Source organism: Mytilus californianus, unplaced genomic scaffold (assembly GCF_021869535.1).
Source record: "Mytilus californianus isolate M0D057914Y unplaced genomic scaffold, xbMytCali1.0.p SCAF_10, whole genome shotgun sequence".
NCBI lineage: Eukaryota > Metazoa > Mollusca > Bivalvia > Mytilida > Mytilidae > Mytilus > Mytilus californianus.
Genome location: NW_026262582.1, coordinates 39,799,183 through 39,824,565, shown reverse-complemented (window position 1 = coordinate 39,824,565; position 25,383 = coordinate 39,799,183). Strand labels below are relative to the sequence as shown.

At 31.9% G+C, this 25,383-nt stretch overlaps 1 protein-coding gene across 6 annotated transcripts in view; it reads right to left on the bottom strand.

Annotated features, from left to right (window-relative positions):
• The window catches only part of LOC127718102 (myosin-IIIb-like), a 157,738-nt gene that overhangs the window by 111,728 nt on the left and 20,627 nt on the right, over positions 1-25,383 (bottom strand). For 2 of the 6 annotated variants that reach the window (XM_052223992.1, XM_052223993.1), the window contains exons 1-5: positions 23,275-24,172; positions 21,542-21,706; positions 12,645-12,811; positions 7,725-7,929; positions 5,771-5,847 (exon numbers count right to left, since the gene is read on the bottom strand). In XM_052223992.1, coding sequence (XP_052079952.1) covers positions 5,771-5,847; positions 7,725-7,929; positions 12,645-12,811; positions 21,542-21,706; positions 23,275-23,353 — 693 coding nt within the window. In that variant the 5' untranslated portion in view covers positions 23,354-24,172. Of the gene's footprint in view, positions 1-5,770; positions 5,848-7,724; positions 7,930-12,644; positions 12,812-21,541; positions 21,707-23,274; positions 24,177-25,383 lie in introns of those variants that run through there. The other 4 variants (XM_052223997.1, XM_052223995.1, XM_052223994.1 and 1 more) reach the window with 4 other exon arrangements.

The following is a 25,383-nucleotide window of genomic DNA, read 5'->3' as shown; positions in this document are numbered from 1 at the left end:
TGAATTTGGAAACAAAATATACTCAGATAATTTTAAATCTTTCTTTTATTCCTTGTGAAAAAAGTATATCTACATAAATCTCTCAATGTGTCCTAAGATAAAAATATAAGTTTATTAAAGACTTACCCTTAATCACCCCAAGAAAACTGTTCAATGAATTTGGATACAAAATACTCAGATAATTAAAATCTTTCTTTTATTCCTTGTCAAAAAAGTACATCCAATTTAAATCTTTCAATTTGTCCTAAGATAAAAATACAAGTTCAAAAGTGTTTAATCTCCAGACAGGTTTTTTAATGTTTTTATTGAAAACTGATTATTTATTCCTGTTGGGTATTTAAAAATAAAATCAATAACAGTTTTCGTTATGTACATAAGGGGCGGCAAGTTATATTATGATATTGAGAAATTGTTTGAGAACTTTTCAATCTTTTCTTACACCTCCACAAATCTCATTAAAGTGTACATATCAATGATGTATCAATGGAATGGTGTGTACCGTTATCCAAGTTAATATATGCGATAGGGGCGTATGCACAATTGTTTAAGGATTTAAGAGAAAGACCGATGTTGAAAATTATGTAACATGTGATCTGTGCATTGAATCAGATAATTCCATATGCATGTAGATCCATGGGGAAATGTGAGGATTATGTCTTCCATTTTTCTGAAGGAAAGTGCTTTTGAATCTTAAAATTTTAATAAAATTGAGAATGGAAATGGGGAATGTGTCAAAGAGACAACAACCCGACCATAGAGCAGACAACAGCCGAAGGCCACCAATGGGTCTCCAATGCAGCGAGAAACTCCCGCACCCAGAGGCATCCTTCAGCTGGCCCCTAAACAACCTAGATGCATTTTGTATCTATACATAGGCGGATGCAGGGGGGCCTGGTTTGTGGGAAAAATTTGGTTGATTATATAGGGAATCACTGAAGCATGACTGGAGCGGGCCCCCCTTAGGTCAGCCAGCGCCCCCTCCCCCTCTTATGAAAAGTTCTGGATCCGCCACTGCTATATTTGTATTATTTTAATATTGTCCAATGTTTTTTGGTCTTAATTTGGTAAGGGCTTTAAATAAACTACAATCAATCAATCAATCATGTTTTTTTACTTTATGCAATGGAAAATTTGATACTCATTCATATAACTTTCAAATACCTTTTCATATATGAAAATTTGTTAACAGATATGAGGGTCTGGATTGGGGGTCCCTAATTTCTTCAATCTTTAATTTTTAGCCAATTTTTCTCTATTCTTTATATTTTTGGCATATCATTCTTTATTCTTTACATTTTAGCACAGCATCCCATTATTCTCTATTCTTTATTTTTTTAGTCCATTTATCTCTATTCTATACTTTTTAGGCCCTTAATTCTCTACTACGTAAACCCTCTCCAAGACCCTCAGATACGGACACACTGGTTACTTTCATTTAAATGTGGAGTCCTAGATGACGAATTTCATTTCTTTTTGTATTGTGACATTAACATATCATTGCGTTCTAATTTTGTTGCTTATCTATCAGACTATGTACCATTATTTCAACATCTTGATGCATTTAATAAACTAAAACACATTCTAAACCTCACCCCTGAACTTGTTTATCATATTGGAGTCTTTATTAGGCAGTCTTTAGAACTGAGGGGGTCAGACCCATGTCAGACAAGCTTATGATTGTGTTTTTTACATAAATTTGATAATTGAACTCTTAAAATATGTTCTATTCATTGTATTGTATTTAATTGTATCATTGTTTGTTTGTATTGCTTGACCCTTATGGGTGTAATTTTGCAATGAAGATTTATAATTATTAAATTCTCTGTAAATGATCCCTATGAAAAATCTTGAACAATTTACACTTTCTTTGAAAACATATATGATAAAAAAAATCCATTTTATTACAAAAATTTAATTTTATTCATATTTATTTTTTGATCTTGTATATTATTTCATGAAATAAGTTAAACTAACAAAAATATTGTCATTTTGATTATAATGGCAAAAAAAAAAAAACACCATGAAATGTAATTTCTGAAATTAATTAATTTTACCTTTTAATTTTCCTTTGATGTAAATCTTCAAATAAACTGTAATATATCCAACATTCAAATACGAATTCAATGTTTAATGAGTTACCTTTTCCTTAACAATAAAACCATTTTATGATAAACTTTCACAAATACATAATCTATTTAGTGAATATAATCTGATTTATTGATTTTGAATTAAAAAAAACAACAATTATGTAACAAAAATTTATAGGGATTTAGTACAAAACCCTAAATACCTATCTCATCTGACATATATTTACGATGTTGCCATTATTTGGTTTTTAGAAAATAAATTACCAAATTGTCACTGGGCAATTATAATAAACTACAAATTCATTGAACACGGAAGAAGATTGATAGAATTGAAACAGTCTTGATATGAGGGTCTGAATGAGGTTTAGAGAATAGAAAATATTTGGCCAATATGGTAGAAACATGGGCCCAAAAAGTTAAGAATAGGGACAAAAAGCCAATAAAATAAAGTATAGAGAATGGGGTGCTAAAATATAAAGAATAATGATCAATATTACATTGGTAGCAATGAATTACATTGATTTCCCAGGCAAATAAAAACCGATAATTTCACATGTGAAATAAACGTGGTTATTTCACTCTCTGACGTCATACAACAATAGGCGTTGTCAAGACGTCGATAACGTCGGATCAAAACAAATTGTGAATGCGTAGAAAAAAATATAGTTCCTTACATTTTCTACATTAATTTCATTAAAAAAAGCCATTTGCCAATGTAATAAAAAGAATAACTAATCAAAGAATTCAAATATCGAAAAATATTCAACTCGTGACCAAACAACACTGATAATTAACTCATGCGCTACGCGCATTCGTGAATTAATGTGTTGTTCGGTCACTCGTTGAATATTTTTCTCTATTTGAATTCTTCGATTAGTTATTCTATAAATATTTATAAAGAATATTGGTCAAAATTTATAAAAAATATAGAAAAATGGTTTAAAAATTTAAAGAATACAGATTAGAAGGACAGTTCAAGGACCCCCATCCAGACCCTCTTATATAAATGACACAAGGTTCACTCGTAGACAAATAAAATTAGAAAGTATGTGACAATCCTAAGAAATACAGGTATGCATTTATTGGTATCTAAAGATTACGACCTACACTAAGAACTTGCAGTTATGTCAACACGGAGCATATATATACATATGTATTTAAAATCAATAGATTCAAATATTTATTAAATATTCAGAGTTCTCAAAATCTTTTTTCCCTCAGGTGGTCCTTGACGAAAATCTGCCTTTTTTGCAAAAGAGAGGCGAAAGATACCAAAGGAACATTCAAACTCATAAGTCTGACAACGCCATGGACAAAAAGGAAAAAAATACAAAATTGTGCATATCCTTTGCAAAATTTTGGTGGTCAGGACCTTCGGACCACCGCTTTTCCAGAAGTCTGCATGTTTTTGGGTTTTTTTTTAACGATGTATCTTCCTGGCTTGATATATAAATGAACCAGTTAATATATATTTTTACTTAAGTAAGATTTAACACACTATGTAAACAGTGTCCTCTTTGAAATGTGCCTTCTCATGGTGTTATGTGACTTATTTTCTTGAAAACTAAAGGTGCAATTAAATGCAACAAGGTACAGTGTACAAGTTTTCAATAAAACTTATAACGGTCAAATGAAAAGATTTGTAAGGAATTAAAATGACTTGGCATTTTCTAAACATGAAGTCACATTACATTCCTAATCACTTTCAATATAAAAAAGAAGATGTGGTATGATTGTCAATGAGACAACTCTCCACAAGAGACCAAAATGACACTGAAATTAACAACTATAAGTCACCGTACGGCCTTCAACAATGAGCAATGTAAAACAATTCAAACGAGAAAACTAACGGCCTAATTTATGTACAAAATAATGAACGAAAACAAATATGTTACACAGCAACAAACGACAAACACTGAATTACAGGCACACAGACTTGGGACAGGCACATACAGAATATGGTGGGGTTAAACTAGTTTGGATTGAAATGAACTCACAGAACCTTCTCCTTTATTGAATATTTTGAAGTACTAGTATTTCTTTTAGGATGTAATTCATGTGAAATTAAACCATCATTAGATTTCCAAAGCTCAGGCTAATTAAGTGTTAAATTCCATTACTATAAAATTCCCATATTGATTATGAATTTTACTAATTAAGAATGCTATTTCATTTCTCCATCAAGTATATAAAATTATTGCTTTAATGCAACATTAAAAGCTGAATTATCAGCTTCAACATATCAATTAAGGTAACATCAACAGGATGCCTTTAAAATATCTGCTGATTCGGCTTTTCTAAAAATGTGCATTTGTGATCGTCATAAAATCCTGTTAATGCTTGAGATTATTGACATTGGAATTTTCAAAGGAATTCTGGTTGTTAGCTGGAGATTAAATCTTCATGAACTTTTTCTTTTCCTGCATGACTTGCAGAGAATTTTTAATGCTATTGATTCCTTCAAATCCAAATTTAGACCCTCAGGCCACCCTTAAAAAATTCTTTGTTTGATGTTGCCTACCCATGCCTTGTAGGGTTGGGTAGGTAGGTAGGGATTTAATCTTTATTTTTTTTGCGGTCTTATAAAAATACCTGCTTCCTGCCCCCTTGCAGAAAAATATAGGGTAGGTAGATAGGTTAAATCATTTTACTATTGAAAAATGTTTTACATTGACATGATACAACACATTTTGCCCTACGATACAACATCTGAATTTGGCCAAACAATCAAACACATTATTTTGCCATATAATACAACACATTATTTTGCCCAAACAATCCAACACATCCTTTTGCCAAATGATACAACACATTATTTTGCCAAATGATACAACACATTGTTTTGCCAAATGATACAACACATTATTCTGCAAAACAACCCAATAAATTATTTTGCCAAATGATACAACACATTATTTTGCCAAATGATACTACACACTATTTTGCAAAACAATCCAACAAATTATTTTACCAAATGATACAACACAATATTTTTCCAAATGATACAACACATTGTTTTGCCAAATGATACAACACATTATTTTGCCAAACAATCCAACAAATTATTTTGCCCAATGATAAAACACATTATTTTGCCAAATGATACTACACATTATTTTGCCAAATGATGCAACACATTATTTTGCCCAAACAACCCAACACATTGTTTTACCATTTGATACAACACATTATTTTGCCACATGATACAAGACATTATTTTACCATTTGATACAACACATTATTTTGCCAAATGATACAACACATTATTTTGCCCAAACAATCCAACACATTATTTTACCATTTAATACAACACATTATTTTGCCACATGATACAACACATTATATTACCCAAACAATCCAATACATTATTTTACAAAATGATACAACACATTGTTTTGCCAGATGATACCTCACATTATTTTGCCAAATGATACCACATATTATTTTGCCAAAAAATGCAACATTATGTTCAGGAAACATGAACGGGATAAGAGAGATAACCCTTTAAATCAAAAATGCATTTGTAATACTCAGTTTCATTAATCCATTTAAAAGAATTCATGTGATCAAGAATTAAAATAATATCTTTTATCATCCTAAAGCATAGAACATTTTTATGAAAATGGTTAACACACAAAGTATTTTTGAGTTATGTTCCTTATCTTAAATGTGTAAGAACTAACCTCTGGTGCCATCCAGTATGGTGTGCCTACTGATGTTTTCCGTCTGCCTGCACTATTTTCCAAAATCGCTGAAACACCTTTAAAATAAAACAAAACGAAAACAATATAAATTCAGAATTCAAAGCAACTATTTATCAATGTTGAACATTTAAGGATGTTTGCTTGTCATGTTTTGGAATTTTTGTCAGATTTTCGGAATCCATGAGTTTTATCCATGTATTGCCATTAAAAAATTTTGCCCACTAACCCCTACTTTTCTTTTCATAATTTTATTACATATAGTTGTAAAAGCCATATTTGAAAATGCTATAAAATCCTTGTTATTTTTTCAGAATGCTTTAAAGAAAAAGGGTGCCAATGTTAAATGTATGAAAAGTCTAGAGAGAATAATTTCCCGCCAAATTTTCAATGGCTTATATCTCGAAAACAAGCACACGGACCCTTAATTTTTTTCTGCTTTTTTAGTTCCTTTATTTAAATACTATCAATTTATAACAGTCTTTTGAAAAGCTTGTTATTTTGAAACAGAGTAGCGAACATCCTTAAATTTGTGGTTCACCTTTCAAAGCTGTACCCCCCAAATCCACAAAAGTTTGTATCCCACCCATAATACTGAATCCACAGTAGACCAATAAGTTATAATAGGTTTTAACAACTTCCTAAACAATTAAATATTAACCAATGAAGTTAACATTTAATTTTTATTCTTCTGTACAAATAATTAAATTACCTAAAGTTGTTTAGATTCTGAAGCAGTTAACTATCATGTTTCATGTACATGAGTCAATATCCCTAATATTAAAGAACACAACTATAAATAGAAACAAAAAAAAATGTATTCAATGTTATTGCACATGATGCTATTTTTAGTAATTAACTAAGCTTAAACATTCAGATTTTTTGAAGAGCAGAAGACTGTACAATAAAGATGTAAAAACTTTGGTGTTATTCAATGTTTGTAAAAATATAAAGAACTGAATTTTTAGAGAATTAAACTCTGTGAAAATAATGACTTTTCTCGTTGAAACTGCATCACATGGGGCCTTTCAGGGTTTCCCAATTTGTGAAAAAATTAATCAAACATTGTACCCGGCAAATTTAACCACATCTGTGAAAATGTCTCAGCTTCTATATGAGCCATCATATATATATATCAAAGTTTACTATATGGACAGAAGAATTGTAGAAAAGGCTACCATTATCACAGCTATCTGAAATAAATTGCTCATATTGACCTTATTTTTGGAACTAAATTTGGAAGCTGTCTGATGTTATTCATTAATCTCCCAGAATTTAAAGCAGAAAAGTGGAAATGGCTTAATAAGACCCTTTTACACTTCCTAAATTAGTGATTCTTATTTCCAGCCCTATCACTATTTGATGGTATTGTTTTACATGTTTATAATCAATTTACAAAAGTCAATGATTTTTATTTCCAGCACCATCACCATTTATGGCATTGTTGTATGTAACCTTTAAAATGACCGAAATCAATGATTCTTATTTCCGACACTACATATCACCATTTTATAGTATTGTTTTACATGTATAACCATTAAGTGCCAATCTGCCTAAGAATCAGGTAGTGGTGAAAACATGACAAAAAAAACCCACTCAAGTTGACATTAATTTATGTTCAAATTGTATCATGGTGCACAAATATAACATTCGTTTCCTCTTCCTGTTCTGGTAACTCAAGATATAATTTGGTTGAAATGCACTAGAAATTAACAATTAAAGGGAGATAACTCTGTAATTTGCTATCATTCTAACCAAAAGTTATCTAGAGATTTCTCAAATTACCAGAAAAGCAGAAACAAAAGACCTACCATTTCTAACTCAGGATGAGGGTAACTTCAAAATAGGATAGATTTGTCGGTGGGTTTTTTTCAGCCATGTTTTGAAATTTTTCTAAATTGCCTGATTCTTACAAAGACTGGCACTTAAAACTTACCAAAGTCAATGATTTTCACTTCCCCACTATCATTTATGAGTATATTATGACCTTTTACATCACGATGTATGATATGTCGTGAGTGTAGGTGTGCCAGCACACTTAGAGTTTCATGTAATATATGGGCTATCAGCATTTCATCAAGTTTCTCCTCACGGTGATGCACCTCTCTTGATAAGTGAGTTACTGATCCTTTTCCACACAGCTGAAAAAAAAATATTTTAAATTCTATGACGAATAAAGGTATTTTATTATTAAAAAAAAATTGGCGTATTTACTCTAACTTTTCCAAAGGCAATGAATTATACAAATTTTTAGCATCTCTATATTTTAGCATTCTATGTTAAATATTTGCTACAAAGTTAGATATTTGCTACAAATATTTTGAAATTTTCTTTATTTTTTGTGTATTTCCATTCTAGCTTATCCAAAGGCAATGTATCACATATTTTCTCAAGCAACCCTATATTTCTTAATATTTCTTTCAATATGCATCCCAAATAAATGTCTGGCACAATTCTTGCCATTTCGATTACTGTGGATTCATTTATTTTCGTGGGTACCAATTTTCGTGGATTGATGAAAACCTGCATTTTCGTGGATATTTGATTTCGTGGTTTTGACAAAGTCTGCATACAGCACTATAGAAAATTTGCAGTTCGTTGAACATTTAAATTCGTGGTTCACCTGTACCCACGAAATCCACGAAAATTGGTATCCAACGAATAATAATGAATCCACAGTATCAGTATATTTTTTGTTCAGGCAAACTTTGGCATATTCTTGGCATTTTACATTCACATTATTTTTCAGCTTGCAAAAGTCTCCAAAAATAATTCATGACAATCATTTAGTTACCAGTATAGTTTAAATTTCAGTAGCAATAAAATTGAGAATGGAAATGGGGAATGTGTCAAAGAGACAAAAACCCGACCATAGAGCAGACAACAGCCAAAGGCCACCAATGGGTCTTCAATGCAGCGAGAAACTCCCGCACCCGGAGGCGTCCTTCAGCTGGCCCCTAAACAAATATGTATACTAGTTCAGTGATAATGGACATCATACTAAACTCCAAATTATACACAAGAAACTAAAATTAAAAATGATACAAGACTAACAAAGGCCAGAGGCTCCTGAGTTGGGACAGGCGCAGAAATGCGGTGGGGTTAAACATGTTTTTTGAGATCTCAACCCTCCCCCTATACCTCTAGCCAATGTAGAAAAAACAAACGTACAACAGTACGCACAGTAACACTCAGTTTAAGAGAAGTCCGAGGTCAGAATAGGAAACAAAAGAAAATAAACAAAATGACAATAATACATAATTAACAACAGACTACTAGCAAGTTACCATACTTTAAAAAAAAACCTATCATAATAAAAACTAGAGGCTCTAAATAGCTTGTGTCGAACCAATGGCCTATGTGCATATTCAACAAAGGACACTCTCCAACATTGTAGACGAGAATAGAATTCATGACAAAAATCTTTGTTTTGTTGATCTTGTATTGCTGATGATTTATTCTCTTTGGTTTCTCTCTATCTTCTTTAGTTTTTGTTCAAAACACAAAAGAGGGTAAAAAAAATCCTCATTCAAGGGCAATCACTCCTATAAAGAGTGACAGTCTACTAACTATATCGACAAAATTTGACTTGTTAGTAGATCTTGCCTTGCTGATCATTTTTGTGATTTAAAGTGTCTATTTATCTATTATAATTTTTATCATATAAAGCCAAATGCAAAAAAATGGTAAAAATCGACATTAAAGGGCAATAACTCCAATAAAAGAGGGACGAAAGATACCAGAGGGACAGTCAAACTCATAGATCGAAAACAAACTTACAACGGCATGGCCAAAAATAAAAAGACAAACATACATATAATAGTACAGATGACACAACATAGAAAACTAAAGACTAAGCAACACGAACCCCACCAAAAACTGGGGTGATCTCAGGTGCTCCCGAAGGGTAAGCAGATCCTGCTCCACATGTGGCACCCGTCGTGTTGCTTATGTTATTACAAATCCAGTAAATAGTCTAATTGGGTAGGTCACATTCATGAAACAGGAAGGGTATGGTCGTAACGACATAAGGAACATATACGATATCATCTGTGAAACGGTTATTCCATAATGGTCAACCAACTCGTGATGGCGTCCGTAAAATTTACAAAGGGATGATTTCAACTTCACCATTTGGAACTCTTGGTTTAATAGCTTCCTTGTCAGCAGCAATCAATAAGGAGTCATCGGACGATTTCCTCCTATTGTCTGGGGCCTGTTAAGACGTTTAAACCCGCTGCATTTGTTTGCACCTGACTTAAGTCAGGAACCTGTTGTTCAGTAGCTGTCGTTTGTTGATGTGCATGGTTCATAAGTGTTTCTCGTTTCTCTTTTTTTTTTTAGATTAGACTGTTGATTTTCCTGTTTGAATTTTTTACACTAGTCATTTTGGGGCCCTTTTTAGCTTGCCCTTTTTTAGTGAGCTCCGTGTTGAAAGCTGTACTTTAACCCATAATTGTTTACTATTTACACATTGTGACTTGGATGGAGAGTTGTCCCATTGGCACTCATACCACATCTTCTTATTTCTATTAATGGTAGATCTTGTCATACTGATCACTTTTGATTATTTAAGTTTCTATCTATCTATTATAATTTTTAGATATAAGGCAAAAACGCAAAAATTGGTAAAAATCGTCATGAAAGGGCAATAACTCTAATAAGGAGTCAACTGAAGATTTCGACAATGCAGACTTATTTGTAAAACTTGTCTTGCTGATCATTTTTGCAATTAAAGTTTCTCTTTATCTATTATAGTTTTCAAGATAATAGGCAAAAATGAAAGAAAAATGGTAAAATGTGTCATTTAAGGGCAATAACTGCTGTAAGAAGTTGTCTTGACAGTTTTGATGTATATGGACAATTGGTTCTAGAGCACAACATTCTGAACATTTTCGCTCTTTCAGATTTTCTCTATTTATAACTGTTTTCAAAATAACTTGCATTTTACCCTTATGTTCTATTTTTAGCCATGTCTGCCATCTTGGTTGGCAGGCAGGGTCATCAGACACAACTATAAAACTAGATACCCCAATGATGATTGTAGCTAAGTTTGGTTAAGTTTGGTCCAGTTGTTTCAGAGGAGAAAATTTTTGTAAAAGTTAACTGACGATGACGACGGACGCCAAGTGATGAGAAAAGCACACTTAGCCCTATGGGCCAGGTGAGCTAAAATGTAACAGATATATTTTTAAAACAAATTTAAACAATTTGCCTTTTAAAAATCTAAGGGACAATGTTTTAGTGTACCATTTTGAAAATTTTACCTAAAATGTATTAGATTCAGAAACAGCCAGTTTTTCAAAGGTCACATACATGTTTTCAGTGCAAAAGTACTATGGTTTTGATTTCCTTCGTGAATTTTCATGTAATCATAGGATTTGCATACATTTCTGTTGCTAGAATTTACATAATATTCATAGATCTTAAAGACATGTCTTTGTGTAGAACAGCAATTAATGCAATATACATGTAATTAAGCCAAGAAACAATTCTAATGCATTCCACTGATTCTTCAAAAACAAATTTTAAAACCCATGTATGCATGAGGATCTGTGTGTTTGGGATATTCATTTCTGCAGTGTTGAATTTCGATAGCCATTTTTCTCTATTGTTTAATTTTTTTGACAATTAATCCCTATTGTTTATAATTTGTTCTCATTTTTTATTGTTTTTGTGTTTTTTTTCGTATATTCTTTATTCAATAAACTCCCATCCAGACCCTCATGAATCTCAAATTAGTAGACTCAATGTATAAAAACATGAATAACGAACAATATTGTAAATTCAGAAATTATTGCATGCATTTATAGTTGCGATTTTTTAAGAATTAACAATAATGCAAGTTTAATAATTTCTATTTTAGGAAAAGCTTTATATTTATATATGAACCATATATCAAAATGCGAGTTCTTATTATTGCGATAATCAAGGAGTCACATTATTCGCATTAATAAAAATCTCGCATTTAATTTCTGAATTTACAGTATTCAAAATTCAAGAAAGATTTGGATACAAAGTTTTTCATTTTACTCATACATAATGCAAATACAATTCAATATGTCTGTTCGGAAGAACAAGTCTTCTCTACATAGGAATAAAGGATAGATGGATTGGTGTTAGCCGCTCAGTGGCAAAGCAAATATTACACTCATAACATGTATATTATATGAATATGAATATGAACACTGCTTTCTGGTTCTACTAACATGACTAAACCAAGACCAATTTTTAATTTGTTATAGTTTACAATGTTAGTCAGCAGGAAGACATGTCACCCTTCCTAGACACATACATTTATCATGTTTAAGATATTTTCTACTCTAATACCAGACCAGCCTTTGTTCTTACCTTTAAATGCAACATTCTTAGCACAGAAAAAAATGTGAATAATAGGAGATGTGGGTCACATGTATAACTCAATAAGACAGCAACAAATGACACTTATAAACAACAAACATCTAGAGATAAACATCCAGTATTCAACAATAGATAGGGGTATAATAAAACATGTCAGGCTCTGATCCAAAACACTTGTTAATCATTCAAAATGTCAGTAACAAAGATCTCAAATCAATACAAATTCTACAGAAACATTAAGATATGCAGGGTTTTTTTTTGCTTTTATCAAGATTTGAAATTCTGTGGATTCACTATTATTCATGAAAACAAGTTTTCGTGGATTTTGTGGGAACAGGTGAACTCCCAGTTTAAATATTCAACAAATAAGAAATTTAAAACTTTAGCAATACCATGAAATCAAATATCCAAGAAAATTTAAGTTTTCCTGAATACACGAAAACTGGTACCCACAAAAATAAATGTATCCACAGTAATTCAGGTTTTACTGTATTACCTCCATCACAATCCAGATCTGATTGTCCATCCCAGGTTTTAGGAACAGCCCATAAAACTTTGGCATGTTTGGATGGTCTCCATGTTCACTCAGGATAATAAACTCCTGTTCTATTTCTTCTATCATTTCATGGATGGAGTCCAGGACCTTGACAGCCACCTTCTCTCCTGTAAAACAAAGAGTTATTTAAGGATTTTAGTCCATCAGTCTCCTTGTCATTACACAAATTTTATAATCTTTTTAATTGCAGTCTTTGATTGTTTCTGTTAAATCTTTTCGCAACTTTTATAGACTCAGGACAATTTAGAGATTGACATATTGACTGCTTGACTATAATTTGATTAATTGCTAGATGGTGCTTTACACTACTTTCAGCACTCTTTGTTGTATCATGGTGGGCACTTAATATTAATGGAGGAAACCATTGTACCTGAAGAAAACCATGACAAATTGTGTAGACAATTACCTCATGATCATGATTTGTTAAAGATTGTATGTTCACTAAGTTGCCCTTTTGATGTTTTTGGTTATTTTTGTTGTTGGGCTACTGCCTCATTGAATTAAACCCACAATTTTTTTTATACATTTTTTTAGTTTGTCTTCTTGGCATTCATTATTATTATTGTGGAGTACACCTTTTTTTTGGATTTCATGGGCTGATAGATGATGACTACGTACAGATTTGAAAATTCAAAAAAGTACAAAATTTTCATAAGATTGTATGCAGAGCATGTCAAAACCATAAAATCAAGTTTCCAAGAAATTCAATTTTATTATCATTCAGGGCCTTCATTTCATTTTAGCATGATATTCATAATTGTATTGAATATGCCTGTAATATTTGCCACTGGATATAAAGCATCTATCAATCAACTGATCAGAATTTAGGATTTCCATGACAAAAAGTGTCAAGTGACTATTAAAATATTTGCACTTAATATTTCCTCCGTGAAAATCAATAAAAAGATGCTTATTTATACTTGATCTGCAAATTACGAAATCTTATATAAAGAGTGTGATAAAATATTCCTACTTAAATCGGCATGCTTGATTTGACGTCAAAACAAAATCTAATCTCAACTTCACATGGCTGCACATCCTTTTTCAGTACAATGTAATGATGAAAGTAAAGGGCCTAGCAATAAAGTTCAATATTCGATTGAAACTTCATTAAAACATACTTGTAGCTTACACTAATATGTAAAATCGAATATCATTCTTTAATGAAATTTATTTGTGCAGAACACGAAAAAGGGGGAAAAGTCATACTATTCAATGAAAAATATATGTTTTTAAAGAGACAAAAACTGTTTCTTTTTCATAAAAGTTTAAATTCCCATAAGGTTTCAGTAAGTCAACAACAATTTCAAAGAATTCTGGTAAAAAAAAAGGGAATACATTGAAGGGGATTTGGGTATAAATCAATAAGACAGCAACCCAACAATACAATGATAAACAATCAAAGGTCAATTGGACTAAAAATCTCAGTTATGACCAAGGTCACAGTAATAATTATATCAACTATGTCACCCTATTCACAGAAGGATGGCTGAAACTGAGAAGTAAACTGTCCTTTTCATTTTACTTTTAAAGTCTACAGGCAATGGTGAAAAAAAGTATTTCAATTGAAACCAACACCATAATGCAATTATTAGGACTTCACCTAATGAAAGGCTGACAAGGGTGTAATAAAAGCATTTCTGTGTAAAATGGAAACTATTTGGCTAACACTGGAGGTCATTCAAAACAAAGTTGTATGTGATTTGTAACTATTCATTATATATAAATACAAGAAGGTATGGTATGTTTGCCAATGAGACGACTCTCCATCAGAGACCAAATGACATGGAAGTTAACAACTAATTAGGTCACTGTACGGCCTTCAACAATGAACCCATACCGCATAGTTAGCTAAAAAAGGCTCCAACATGACAAATATAAAACAATTCAAACAAGAAAACTGACAGCCTGATTTATGTACAAAACAATAAACAAAAAACAAATATGATATACAGCAACAAACAACCACCACAGAATTACACTCCTGGCTCCTGACTTGGGACAGCCACATACAGAATGTGGCGGTGTTAAACATATTTGATAGCGCTCAAACCTCCCCCTAACCTTGGACAATGGCATAGCACAACATGAGAACAAACTTTTTATAGCATATAAATCAGGTATTAGCTCAATATGCAGGAAATTGTTATTTTAAGGGAAGTCTAAAGGCTAATTTACTTTAAGGTCTTAAGTATGTCATTTGCAATATAAAATATAAAATTTCTCTTTATTTAGCTACTTAAAAATTCACAAAAATATGTCAACTAGAGAAAAATTACACCTAATCCATGACTATCTATTTAACAAATATAAACCAAAAAACTTTCTTTACTCATTTTACCATTACATATTCAATTATTTTTAAATTGGTTGTCATGATCATGTTGAAAACAAGGATTTTTAAACTTAACAAATCTCCAGTGGTGACTATATTTATGACTTAGTTTCAGATTTCAGCAGAGAAGGTTTTTTGAAGAAGAAAAACAATAGTGGACACACAGAAATGTCTCGCCTGTCGTGTATTTCTAATTGAAGTTATGTTGAAAGTAAATGCTATCAGACATACATTATAAATTTTAAGCTGTAAATAATGAGATAATGTCGCTGCTGCTGATGCCTGTATGAACGCTAAAGCTGCTGCCAGGCCTGCTGAGGACAACTATCATAGTGTCTTCATACTACTAATTGTATAGGTTATTATCCGCTATGAGGATATGCTGAATAAGTGTGGTTAAGAGTGAAATAACTTAGTGATATACCATTGATATTGATTATTGTGATTAAAGATGGCAGCGAAGAATGAAAAAAAACTAACATTGACCTATGAACCATGAAAATAAGGTCAAGGTCATATGAATGCTGCCAGACAGACAGATACGCCTTACAGTCATTCCATACACCAAATATAGTTGACCTATTGCTTATATTTTCTAAGTAACAAAGTTCAGCATTAAAACTTAAAATTGACCAATGAGCCATGTAAAAGGGGTTAAGGTCATATGATACCTGGTGGACAGACATAAATACCTTATAAACATTCCATACACCATATATATAGTTGACCTATTGCTTATAGTTGAACAAAAATAGACCAAAACACCAAATTTTAACACTGAGCAATAAAACGTGAAAATCAGGTCAAGGTCAGATACCAGAGGGACGAAAGATACCAGAGGGACAGTCAAACTCATAGATCGAAAACAAACTGACAACGCCATGGCCAAAAATAAAAAGACAGACAGACAAATAATAGTACAGATGACACAACATAGAAAACTAAAGACTAAGCAACACGAACCCCACCAAAAACTGGGGGTGATCTCAGGTGCTCCCGAAGGGTAAGCAGATCCTGCTCCACATGTGGCACCCGTCGTGTTGCTTATGTTATTACAAATCCAGTAAATAGTCTAATTCAGTAAGTCACATTCGTGAAAAGGGAGGGTATTGTAGTTACGACATAAGGAACATATCCGATATCATCTGTGAAACGTTTATTCCATAACGGTCAACCAACTCGTGATGGCGTCCGTAAAATTTACGAAGGGATAACTTCAACTTCACCATTTGGAACTCTTGGTTTAATAGCTTCCTTGTGAGCAGCAATCCTCTATCAAGGAAATCATGATAGGAAACACAAGCCCGGGGAATATCGTATCAATTGGGAGATATATACTCCGTATGCAGGCGCTGCTGGAATGTTGCTACATAGAAATGGAAAGTTCACAATTGGGAAGCTGAAATCATCTCTTTTGTCGTAAAGTTTTGTTTTCAACCGACCCTCATTGTCAATATCTAGATGTAAGTCAAGATATGAGGCAGACTTAACTGAATCTGTAGTATCCTTATCAGATAAAACCTGCGGGACAGACATTTATTTAAAAACCAGTTGTTGGCATGACACGGGTTATGTACTTCTCATATATGTTATGATGGTATGATACTAAACCCCCAACGGGAAGGATTGTGCCTGATATTCATATGATGAAGACATAATCTTTCAATCAGTTTAATTGAAGTCTGGAGCTGGCATGTCAGTTAACTGCTAGTAGTCTGTTGTTATTTATGTATTATTGTCATTTTGTTTATTTTCTTTGGTTACATCTTCTGACATCAGACTCGGACTTCTCTTGAACTGAATTTTAATGTGCGTATTGTTATGCGTTTACTTTTCTACATTGGCTAGAGGTATAGGGGGAGGGTTGAGATCTCATAAACATGTTTAACCCCGCCGCATTTTTGCGCCTGTCCCAAGTCAGGAGCCTCTAGCCTTTGTTAGTCTTGTATTATTTTTAATTTTAGTTTCTTGTGTACAATTTGGAGTTTAGTATGGCGTTCATTATCACTGAACTAGTATATATATTTGTTTAGGGGCCAGCTGAAGGACGCCTCCGGGTGCGGGAATTTCTCGCTGCATTGAAGACCTGTTGGTGGCCTTCTGCTGTTGTCTGTTCTGTGGTTTGGTTGTTGTCTCTTTGACACATTCCCCATTTCCATTCTCAATTTTATGTACATCCTAAAATATTTCCATACACCAAATATAGTTCACCTATTGCATATAGTATAAGAAAAAAGGACCAAAACTAAAAAACTTAACTTTGACCACTGAACCATGAAAATGAGGTCAAGGTCAGATGACACCTGCCAGTTGGACATGTACACCTTACAATCATTCCATAATCTAAATATAGTTGACCTATTGCTGTATATATTTGAAAAATAGACCAAAAACAATAACTTAACATTGAGCAATGAACCGTAAAAATGAGGTCAAGGTCAAATAAAACATGCCAAACTGACATGTACATAGTAAAATATTTTCATACACCAAATACAGTTGATTTATTTTATACAGTATAAGAAAAACAGACCAAAACACAAAAACTTAACTTTAACCAATGAACCATGAAAATGAGGTCAAGGTCAGATGGCACCTGCCAGTTGGACATGTACACCTTACAATATTCATTCCATACACCAAATATAGTAGACCTATTGCTTATAGTATCTGAGATATGGACTTGACCACCAAAACTTAACCTTTTCACTGATCCATGAAATGAGGTCGAGGTCAAGTGAAAACTGTCTGACGGGCATGAGGACCTTGCAAGGTATGCACATACCAAATATAGCTATAGTTATCCTATTACTCATAATAAAAAAAAAATTAAGAATACTAAAAATCTTTACTTTTTTTCAAGTATTCACTGAACCATGAAAATGAGGTCAAGTTCGATAGACATATGACAGACGGAAACTTCATAACATATAAGGCATCTATATACAAAGTATGAAGGATCCAGGTATTCTACCTTCTGAAATATAAAAGCTTTTAAGAAGTTATATATATATAGCCAACACCGCCGCCGCCTAATCACTATCCCTATGTCGAGCTTTCTGCAACAAAAGTCGCAGGTTCAACAAAAAAAATACAACTAAGAGATCACAATGCAATGCAACATCCCTGATTGAACTCTCCAGTTTTATGCCTGCAAATGAAAAGCTAAGTGCTCTGGAGAGTCAACAGTTTCTATCATGCATTATATATTCCTTCAGTGATTTATGTTATAAACTTTTACCCTTTGGCAATTTCTCTTTTTTGTCTTTCTGTTTTTGATAAACCCATTAGTAATGATTTTAATTATCATCCTTAGAAATTTATTAGTGTAAGAGCTCGAGTCTCTAAAAGCCCATTTTCCATTCATAATGTTTTATTCAAAAGGTAATATCAGTTAAATAGTCCATTATAAGAATTATCAAGAGACTAATTGTAAAGCTATTTGTCCACATTATTATTTTGTAACCCAAAGACAGTGATTTACTAAATAAACATTTGGTGTATTTATATAGAATTTTTTATCGATTTCAGGAACCACAAGGTTATTTGTTTTCATGATAAATTTATATACCAAGGGTAAACAATTTAATGTTATAATGAAGAGATGTGGTTTAATCCTATACACCAGAGACCAAATGAGATGGATGGAAGCAACTAAAGGTGACAGTACAGCCTTCAACAATGAGTAAAACCCATACTGTTTAGTAAGCTTTAAAGGGCCCTGGTGTGGAGATGTCAATTAATGGAGAAAACCAATGGCCCTAATTTAATAATTGTTTACAGTTCACATGTCTCTTAACTCCTTTTGGTCTGATTGAGATAGATAAAAAGGGGAACACTCATTGAGATCTAAAAAAAAAAAACAGGTTCCTTGTCAGTGGTTGTCAAATGTGCTTAATATTGATAATTTTTTGTGTCATTTTTGGTTAGGTAATTTGTTGTTGATGGAGATTTTTTAAAATTCCTCAGATAGATCTTTTATCTACTTTTTTAAACTAAGCTTGAATTTTAGCTTGACATAAAAGTTAATAAGAATATGTATTATGCTAGTATAAGGATTTATCTTAATTTGGCAGAAATATGCTGGTTTTTGACCAATTTCTTTAAATACTAACCTTTTTTCAGAATTTGCTATGTTTTGATTTAAAGCCAAACCAATAACATATGTGTTTAGGGTCTCCCCCACAGAAAAATAGGACACACCAGGGAAGTAAGAAGATTTTCTTTATTTATTTCACTTATTTTTTTTATCTTATGTATATGGAGTCAACCTGCAACTTTAACACAATTTATTACAATAGTGTCATAAGACTTTAGGGTAGGCATTAAGAGAGGAAAATTCTGTGTAGAAAACCTAAACACAACTATTTTTTCAATTGGGCCTAACTGTCCACTCCAAAAATGTTCAAAATCCCAGTTAAAGAGCCTCGATCAAATCATTAAAATAGGGTATGAAACCTAAACAAGTATTTTTAATTTTGGCCTAAATTTTCATGCACCTATACACTATAGCTATCCACTCCAAAAATGTTCAAAATCCCAGTTAAGAGCCCCAAATCATTAATCACCGTAACGGGTGTTTACCATTACATGTGTTTGAAAACTGCATAGGACTGCATTCATTCATTCAGATTTGTATTAAGCCTGTCAATACATTTCCAATCATGCAGACAGCATAAACAGATAGATAAATAAAGGAAAAAATAATTATGTAGCCTTGGAATTATTATCATAAGTAAAGGGTATTTATACTTGTACATGATCAAGTTTCAAACTTTTACCATAATGTGAGGGTGTGGATGGGGGTCCTTCATTTCTGTATTCTTTAATTTTTCTAAGCAATTTTTCTCTATTCTTTATCAATTTTTCTCATAATCCTGATTAATATTTTTTATTCTTTATTTTTTTGGCCTATTTTTCTCCATTCTTTAAATTTTTTGCCCTTTATTCTGCACTTCTTGCCCATTTGTTCTTTATTCTGTAAACCCCATCGAGACCCTCTACTATATCATATTTATATATATAGATATTCTAACATATCTTCAATCATTTTCGACCAATATATCTACCAGACATTCTAAAATATCTTCAATTATTTTCCTCATTTCAAAAGACGAATCTTCAAATAATTATTTAATACCACAAAGAGTCATGTTTTATGATATACCATTTTTATATATATGCTATATTAGTATATTATATTACGATATTAGTTTCAGAAAAAATTATCATTATTGCCGTTTTAATTCTAATATACCATAAAAAAAAATCGCATTTTATTCTTTTACCACAAAGAATCATGTTTTACGGTTTACAATTTTTATATAAATATATGCTATATCAATATATTTTATTACATGTACTATATTAGTCTCATAAAAAGGTATTATTCTTAAGAAGTCAGGAATCTGTATAATATTTCAACTAAAACAGCTAGATATCCACACTAATTAGATTAGGAATAACATTCTGGACTTAGATAAATCATTGCCTTAAATTCTGTATTACAACAAAGTTTAAAAAAAGAGGTGGAAGATTTATCAAGAGGACATTCAAATCTCATAAATAATAATCAACTAGTAATTAATAAGTATTTCATCAAAAATTTAATTCTAGGGAAAGGGCTTTAACTGAACAAGGAGAAAAGCTAAAATCGTGAAAATCAAACTTAACCTTAACTTTTCATGATGAAACAATACACCAAATATCAAATCAATATCTTCAAGCATGAAGAAAAAAAGTCTGGAAAACTGATTTGCCGGACTGACGGATGGACAGACGGACGGACGGATGGACAGACAGACGGACAGAGTGCAAAACTGATGTGCCCTTCGACTTCCTTGATAAGACTAATAATTAAGTCGAAGATAAACTACAAACGCCATGGCATTAAACAAAATCGACAAAAAGATAAAATAAAAAAAAAACACTACATAGAAAACTAAAGACTGAGCAGCATGTGCAACTATAAATTTATTCGTCTATTTAAGGAATTACTGCAATATTTTTCTGTCTATGAAGAAATAACATAAAAAATGTGGTGCACACTGAATAACCCATGTAGCGGATTATTTAAAAGTGTGCACCACATTTTTGAGGTTATTTCGAATAGACAGAAAAAATATTACAGTCATTCCTTTTAATTTAATTCGATATTCCATTTTTAAGGAGTAAATCATGAAAAAATGTTGATGATGTAACAGTCACATGATAAAATTATGTCTATGAGCTGATAGACAAAAAACTTTCAGCCAATCAGAAGACGCATTACATCCAAGATTAAATTGTATGAAAGAATACAGACTGATGTATAACTATAATAATATCAGTTATTTTCATGGGTACCAATCTATTTGCATTGATGAAAAGTTACATGATACTCATTTCATGGTTTTAATCCTCCCTATATAAATATATACTCTCAAACTTATCATTTTTCCATAAAATATCCCTAACTCTCATGAAAAAGTAAAGGTTAATAATAAATCAGTAAGAATGATACCTGTAACTTTGTGTTTGGCCGTGTAAACATCTCCGTATGTCCCCTCTCCTATGAGGTCCTCTAGCTCCCATGTGTCTGTAGGGTCTGGAAGCTCTGTGAATTTAATCACCCGTGAGTAGGTGTTATATAACTGAAGCATACCTTCAGATTTCTTAAGGTTCTTATCTGTTGAAATAAAAAAAAAAATAAGATTACTACCATTCACTGACTAAAAAAGAATAAAAGTAAAGAAAAAAAGTATACATAAAAACTAATCATTACATTATTGTTATATAATTTGAGTTAGAGTTATTCCCCTTGGTCACCATGTTGAAGGGCAAACTAGTTGAATTTCTTAATTCACTTATGATTTACAAATGCATGTATATATATATATATATATATATATATATATGGTACAAGCAGGTTTGGGAAAAGATCCTTACTTAAGACCATAGTAATGAATTATATTAAAGACTAAAACAAATGAAATTATTCAGAAACCAGAGTTTACCAAGTTGAATTTGGTAGATTTCTGCAGAATTTTGAGCATGTTGCACTCTAACATGACTGCAAAGGGAAGTTACTTGAACTCAAATTATGTCTAGGTATATAAGCTAAACTAACTGCAAATGAATAAATGTTGACATTAATTTTAAATAACCTCAGGAAAATACTACATGTGAACCAGACTTGACCTCTCTATAAAGTTTAATTGATTAATGGCTGTTCAATGTCCAGTGGCAAGTATTACATGTTTACTCATGACACTAGTACTGTACACATGAGAATACCATGGTTTGTACAAGATCAACCATTGAGTCAAATATGAAACGGCAGGTTCGCATCACAATCATGTGACAATGTTTATAGCCTGGCCCAAAATTATTTAGGTAAACTACAGTCAAATCTGTTTATGAAGGTCATCCTGGTAACCAGAAAAAAACAGGTCTGATGTTCAGTGGTTGTCGTTTGTTGATGTGGTTAATAAGTGTTTCTCATTTCTTGTTTTTCATATAGATTAGACCGTTGGTTTTCCTGTTTGAATGGTTTTACACTAGTCATTTTTGGGGCCCTTTATAGCTTGCTGTTTGGTGTGAGCCAAGGCTCCGTGTTGAAGGCCGTACTTTGACCTATAATGGTTTACTTTTACAAATTGTGACTTTGATGGAGAGTTGTCTCATCTTCTTATATCTATTATAAGATAAGTGACTTTTGAATTGTATACATATAACTGAGACAAGAAGAGGGTGACCAGACAAGACATGTTTTCCTTAATAAAGGTGTTCTCCTTTATAGCAGGCTTGACTGAACATTCAAATAATTGCTAAAATAAAATGCTTTTTATTTTGTCTGTGCGATCAAAATCTTGCTAAAATGCTTCAAATTTGTCTGAGCAATCAAATTCTTGCAAAATGCTTCTAAATTAACATGAAATAATAATTACACATGGTACTTGAGCATAATCTCTGTAATGGAGCTAATTGAAATTTCTTCAGGAATTATTAAGTATAAAAATAAGGAGATGTGATATGATTGCCAACGAGACAACTATCCACCAAAGTTCAAATGAAGTGGATGTAAGCAATTATAGGCAACCTTATGGCCATCAACAATGAGAAAAACCCATACTGTATGGTTGGCTATAAAAGGCCCCGACATGAAAAATATGAAAGTCCTTGTTTTTGGTAAAAATCGATCTATTTTCTATTTTCTACCTAGGTTTAAACCTTAAACCATTAACCTTCACTTACTGATTTCCAATGCAGACAATGATAATCTGCCAAAAATCTCATCAGACTCTATAGTAGCAATATCTTCCAAGAGAACCATTTGGTAAGTAATCAAATGTTTTTTTTTTCAAAAATCCTTTTAAATATTCTTTGAATTTGATGTAAATGTTTGAATTACACCCCAAAAAAATACACTAAAAACTTTTCAAGTTTCTGTGTTAACTTTAAAAATGCATAAATATTAATGCTCCTTTTTCATTGAATTTTTACTAAAGTATGCTCCATAAAGTCCATTTCCATATGATTATTTATTTAAAATATGCTCCAGTTCCAAATTAAACTTTATTGAAAATATGCTCCTTCTCCATATGAAAATTTATTGTAAAATTGCTCCTTCTCAATATGAGCATTTACTTGTAAAATTGCTCCTTCTCAATATGAGCATTTACTAGTAAATATGCTCCTTTTCCACATTAGAAGTTATATTGAATTTTTGGTCTTTTCCCACTTCAGTAGTTACTGAAAATATGCTTCTTTTTCTAATAAAAGATTATTGAAAATACCCTCTTTCTCTAAATGAGCATTTACTGAAATATGCTCCTTTTCAAAATGATTATTTTATCTACTGAACACATCTCCTCAGTAACGCATTATTGAATCTCCCAGTAGAATTCATGTTTAACACAATTATTGCTACCACTATAATAACTAGAGCTATAAAAGGCTCCTGATACAGTTTTCAGAAATACACATGCAGGATATTAAATGAAAGTTCTTTTTTCAAATTCTTTTGCAGAAGTATATAATGCACCTCCATTAAATTAGCAATTTTACAGCTCCAAAAAAATACACTTAGTACTGACATAATATATTTGCTAAGTCCTATTTTATGAATAAAACCATGCACTAATAATTCCTAGTACAATTATAACATATATTTCAAACAAATATACATTAAAGAAGTCCAAAGTAGCCCTGTAATTGACAGAGGCAGTGGGTATACGTAATACCTTTCATTCAGAATTCGAAGCCATTACTAATACAAGATTTAAATGTAAGATATAATTGTCCTACACACTTATCTATATACTAGCTGTTATATGAAACCAAAACAATGGGTTAAGGCCTAGGCAATTACAAATTAAAGTATTATAAGTTTTCTCAAATTCTTCAATGAACCAAAAATAAAAGCTTTTGTTTTTAGCTTGAAAAACAGTTGAATTTAGCACTATTTAGCATGCTTATTCCTACTTTTTGTTTACATAAATAAAATTCAGTTTTTGGGCCAAATCTTTATGTAACCCCTGCCAAAATACATATGTATTACTGTTATGATTGTTATTTTGTAGTACAGGTTCCTGGTTCAACTGGTAAATAGTGCTTCTTATATCAATAGATTGTATATGTGTGAATTCACCTAAGGAACAAAGATTTTTAAACAAATTTGTTATGTCAGCTGTGTAAAACCACTGTATACAATTTCCCTACACTTTAAAAAAGTTTGACCCCCTCCCCCTGTTGTAAAGGACTGTTTTAATACATGAGCTTTAGGATAGTGGTAACATTTCAATGTGGAGGTTGCAAAAGTTTTATCACATGACATTTTTTTTCTATGCATCTGCAAATCAAGCAAATGGAATTAATGTGAACAGATTTGTATTCAAAAGATTTGACCAAATTATTAGTTTTCAATTTTGATCATCTTCATCCTACTGAAACCTTAGATGTTCAGGTGACGTTACCAATAACTTGATATTTAATGCAGATAATATTGTTGTTGATCCCAAATGGGAAATATGCTCTAAACTTTATTACATAATAAAGTATATTTTGTGCGTAAAATGATATCTTACCCCTGTAAATTTCCATAATTATGATTTCATTTGCATAATAATTTCAGTCGTAATGTGTTTTCATGCTATATAAATAAGGAGATGTGGTATGAGTGCCAATGAGACCTCTCCATCCAAGTCACAATGTATAAAAAGTTAACAAATATAGGACAAAATTATAAACGGCCTTCAACACGAAGCCTTGGCTCACACCGAACAACAAGCTATAAAGGGCCCCAAAAAGACTACTGTAAAACCATTCAAATAGGAAAACCAACGGTCTAATCTATATAAAAAA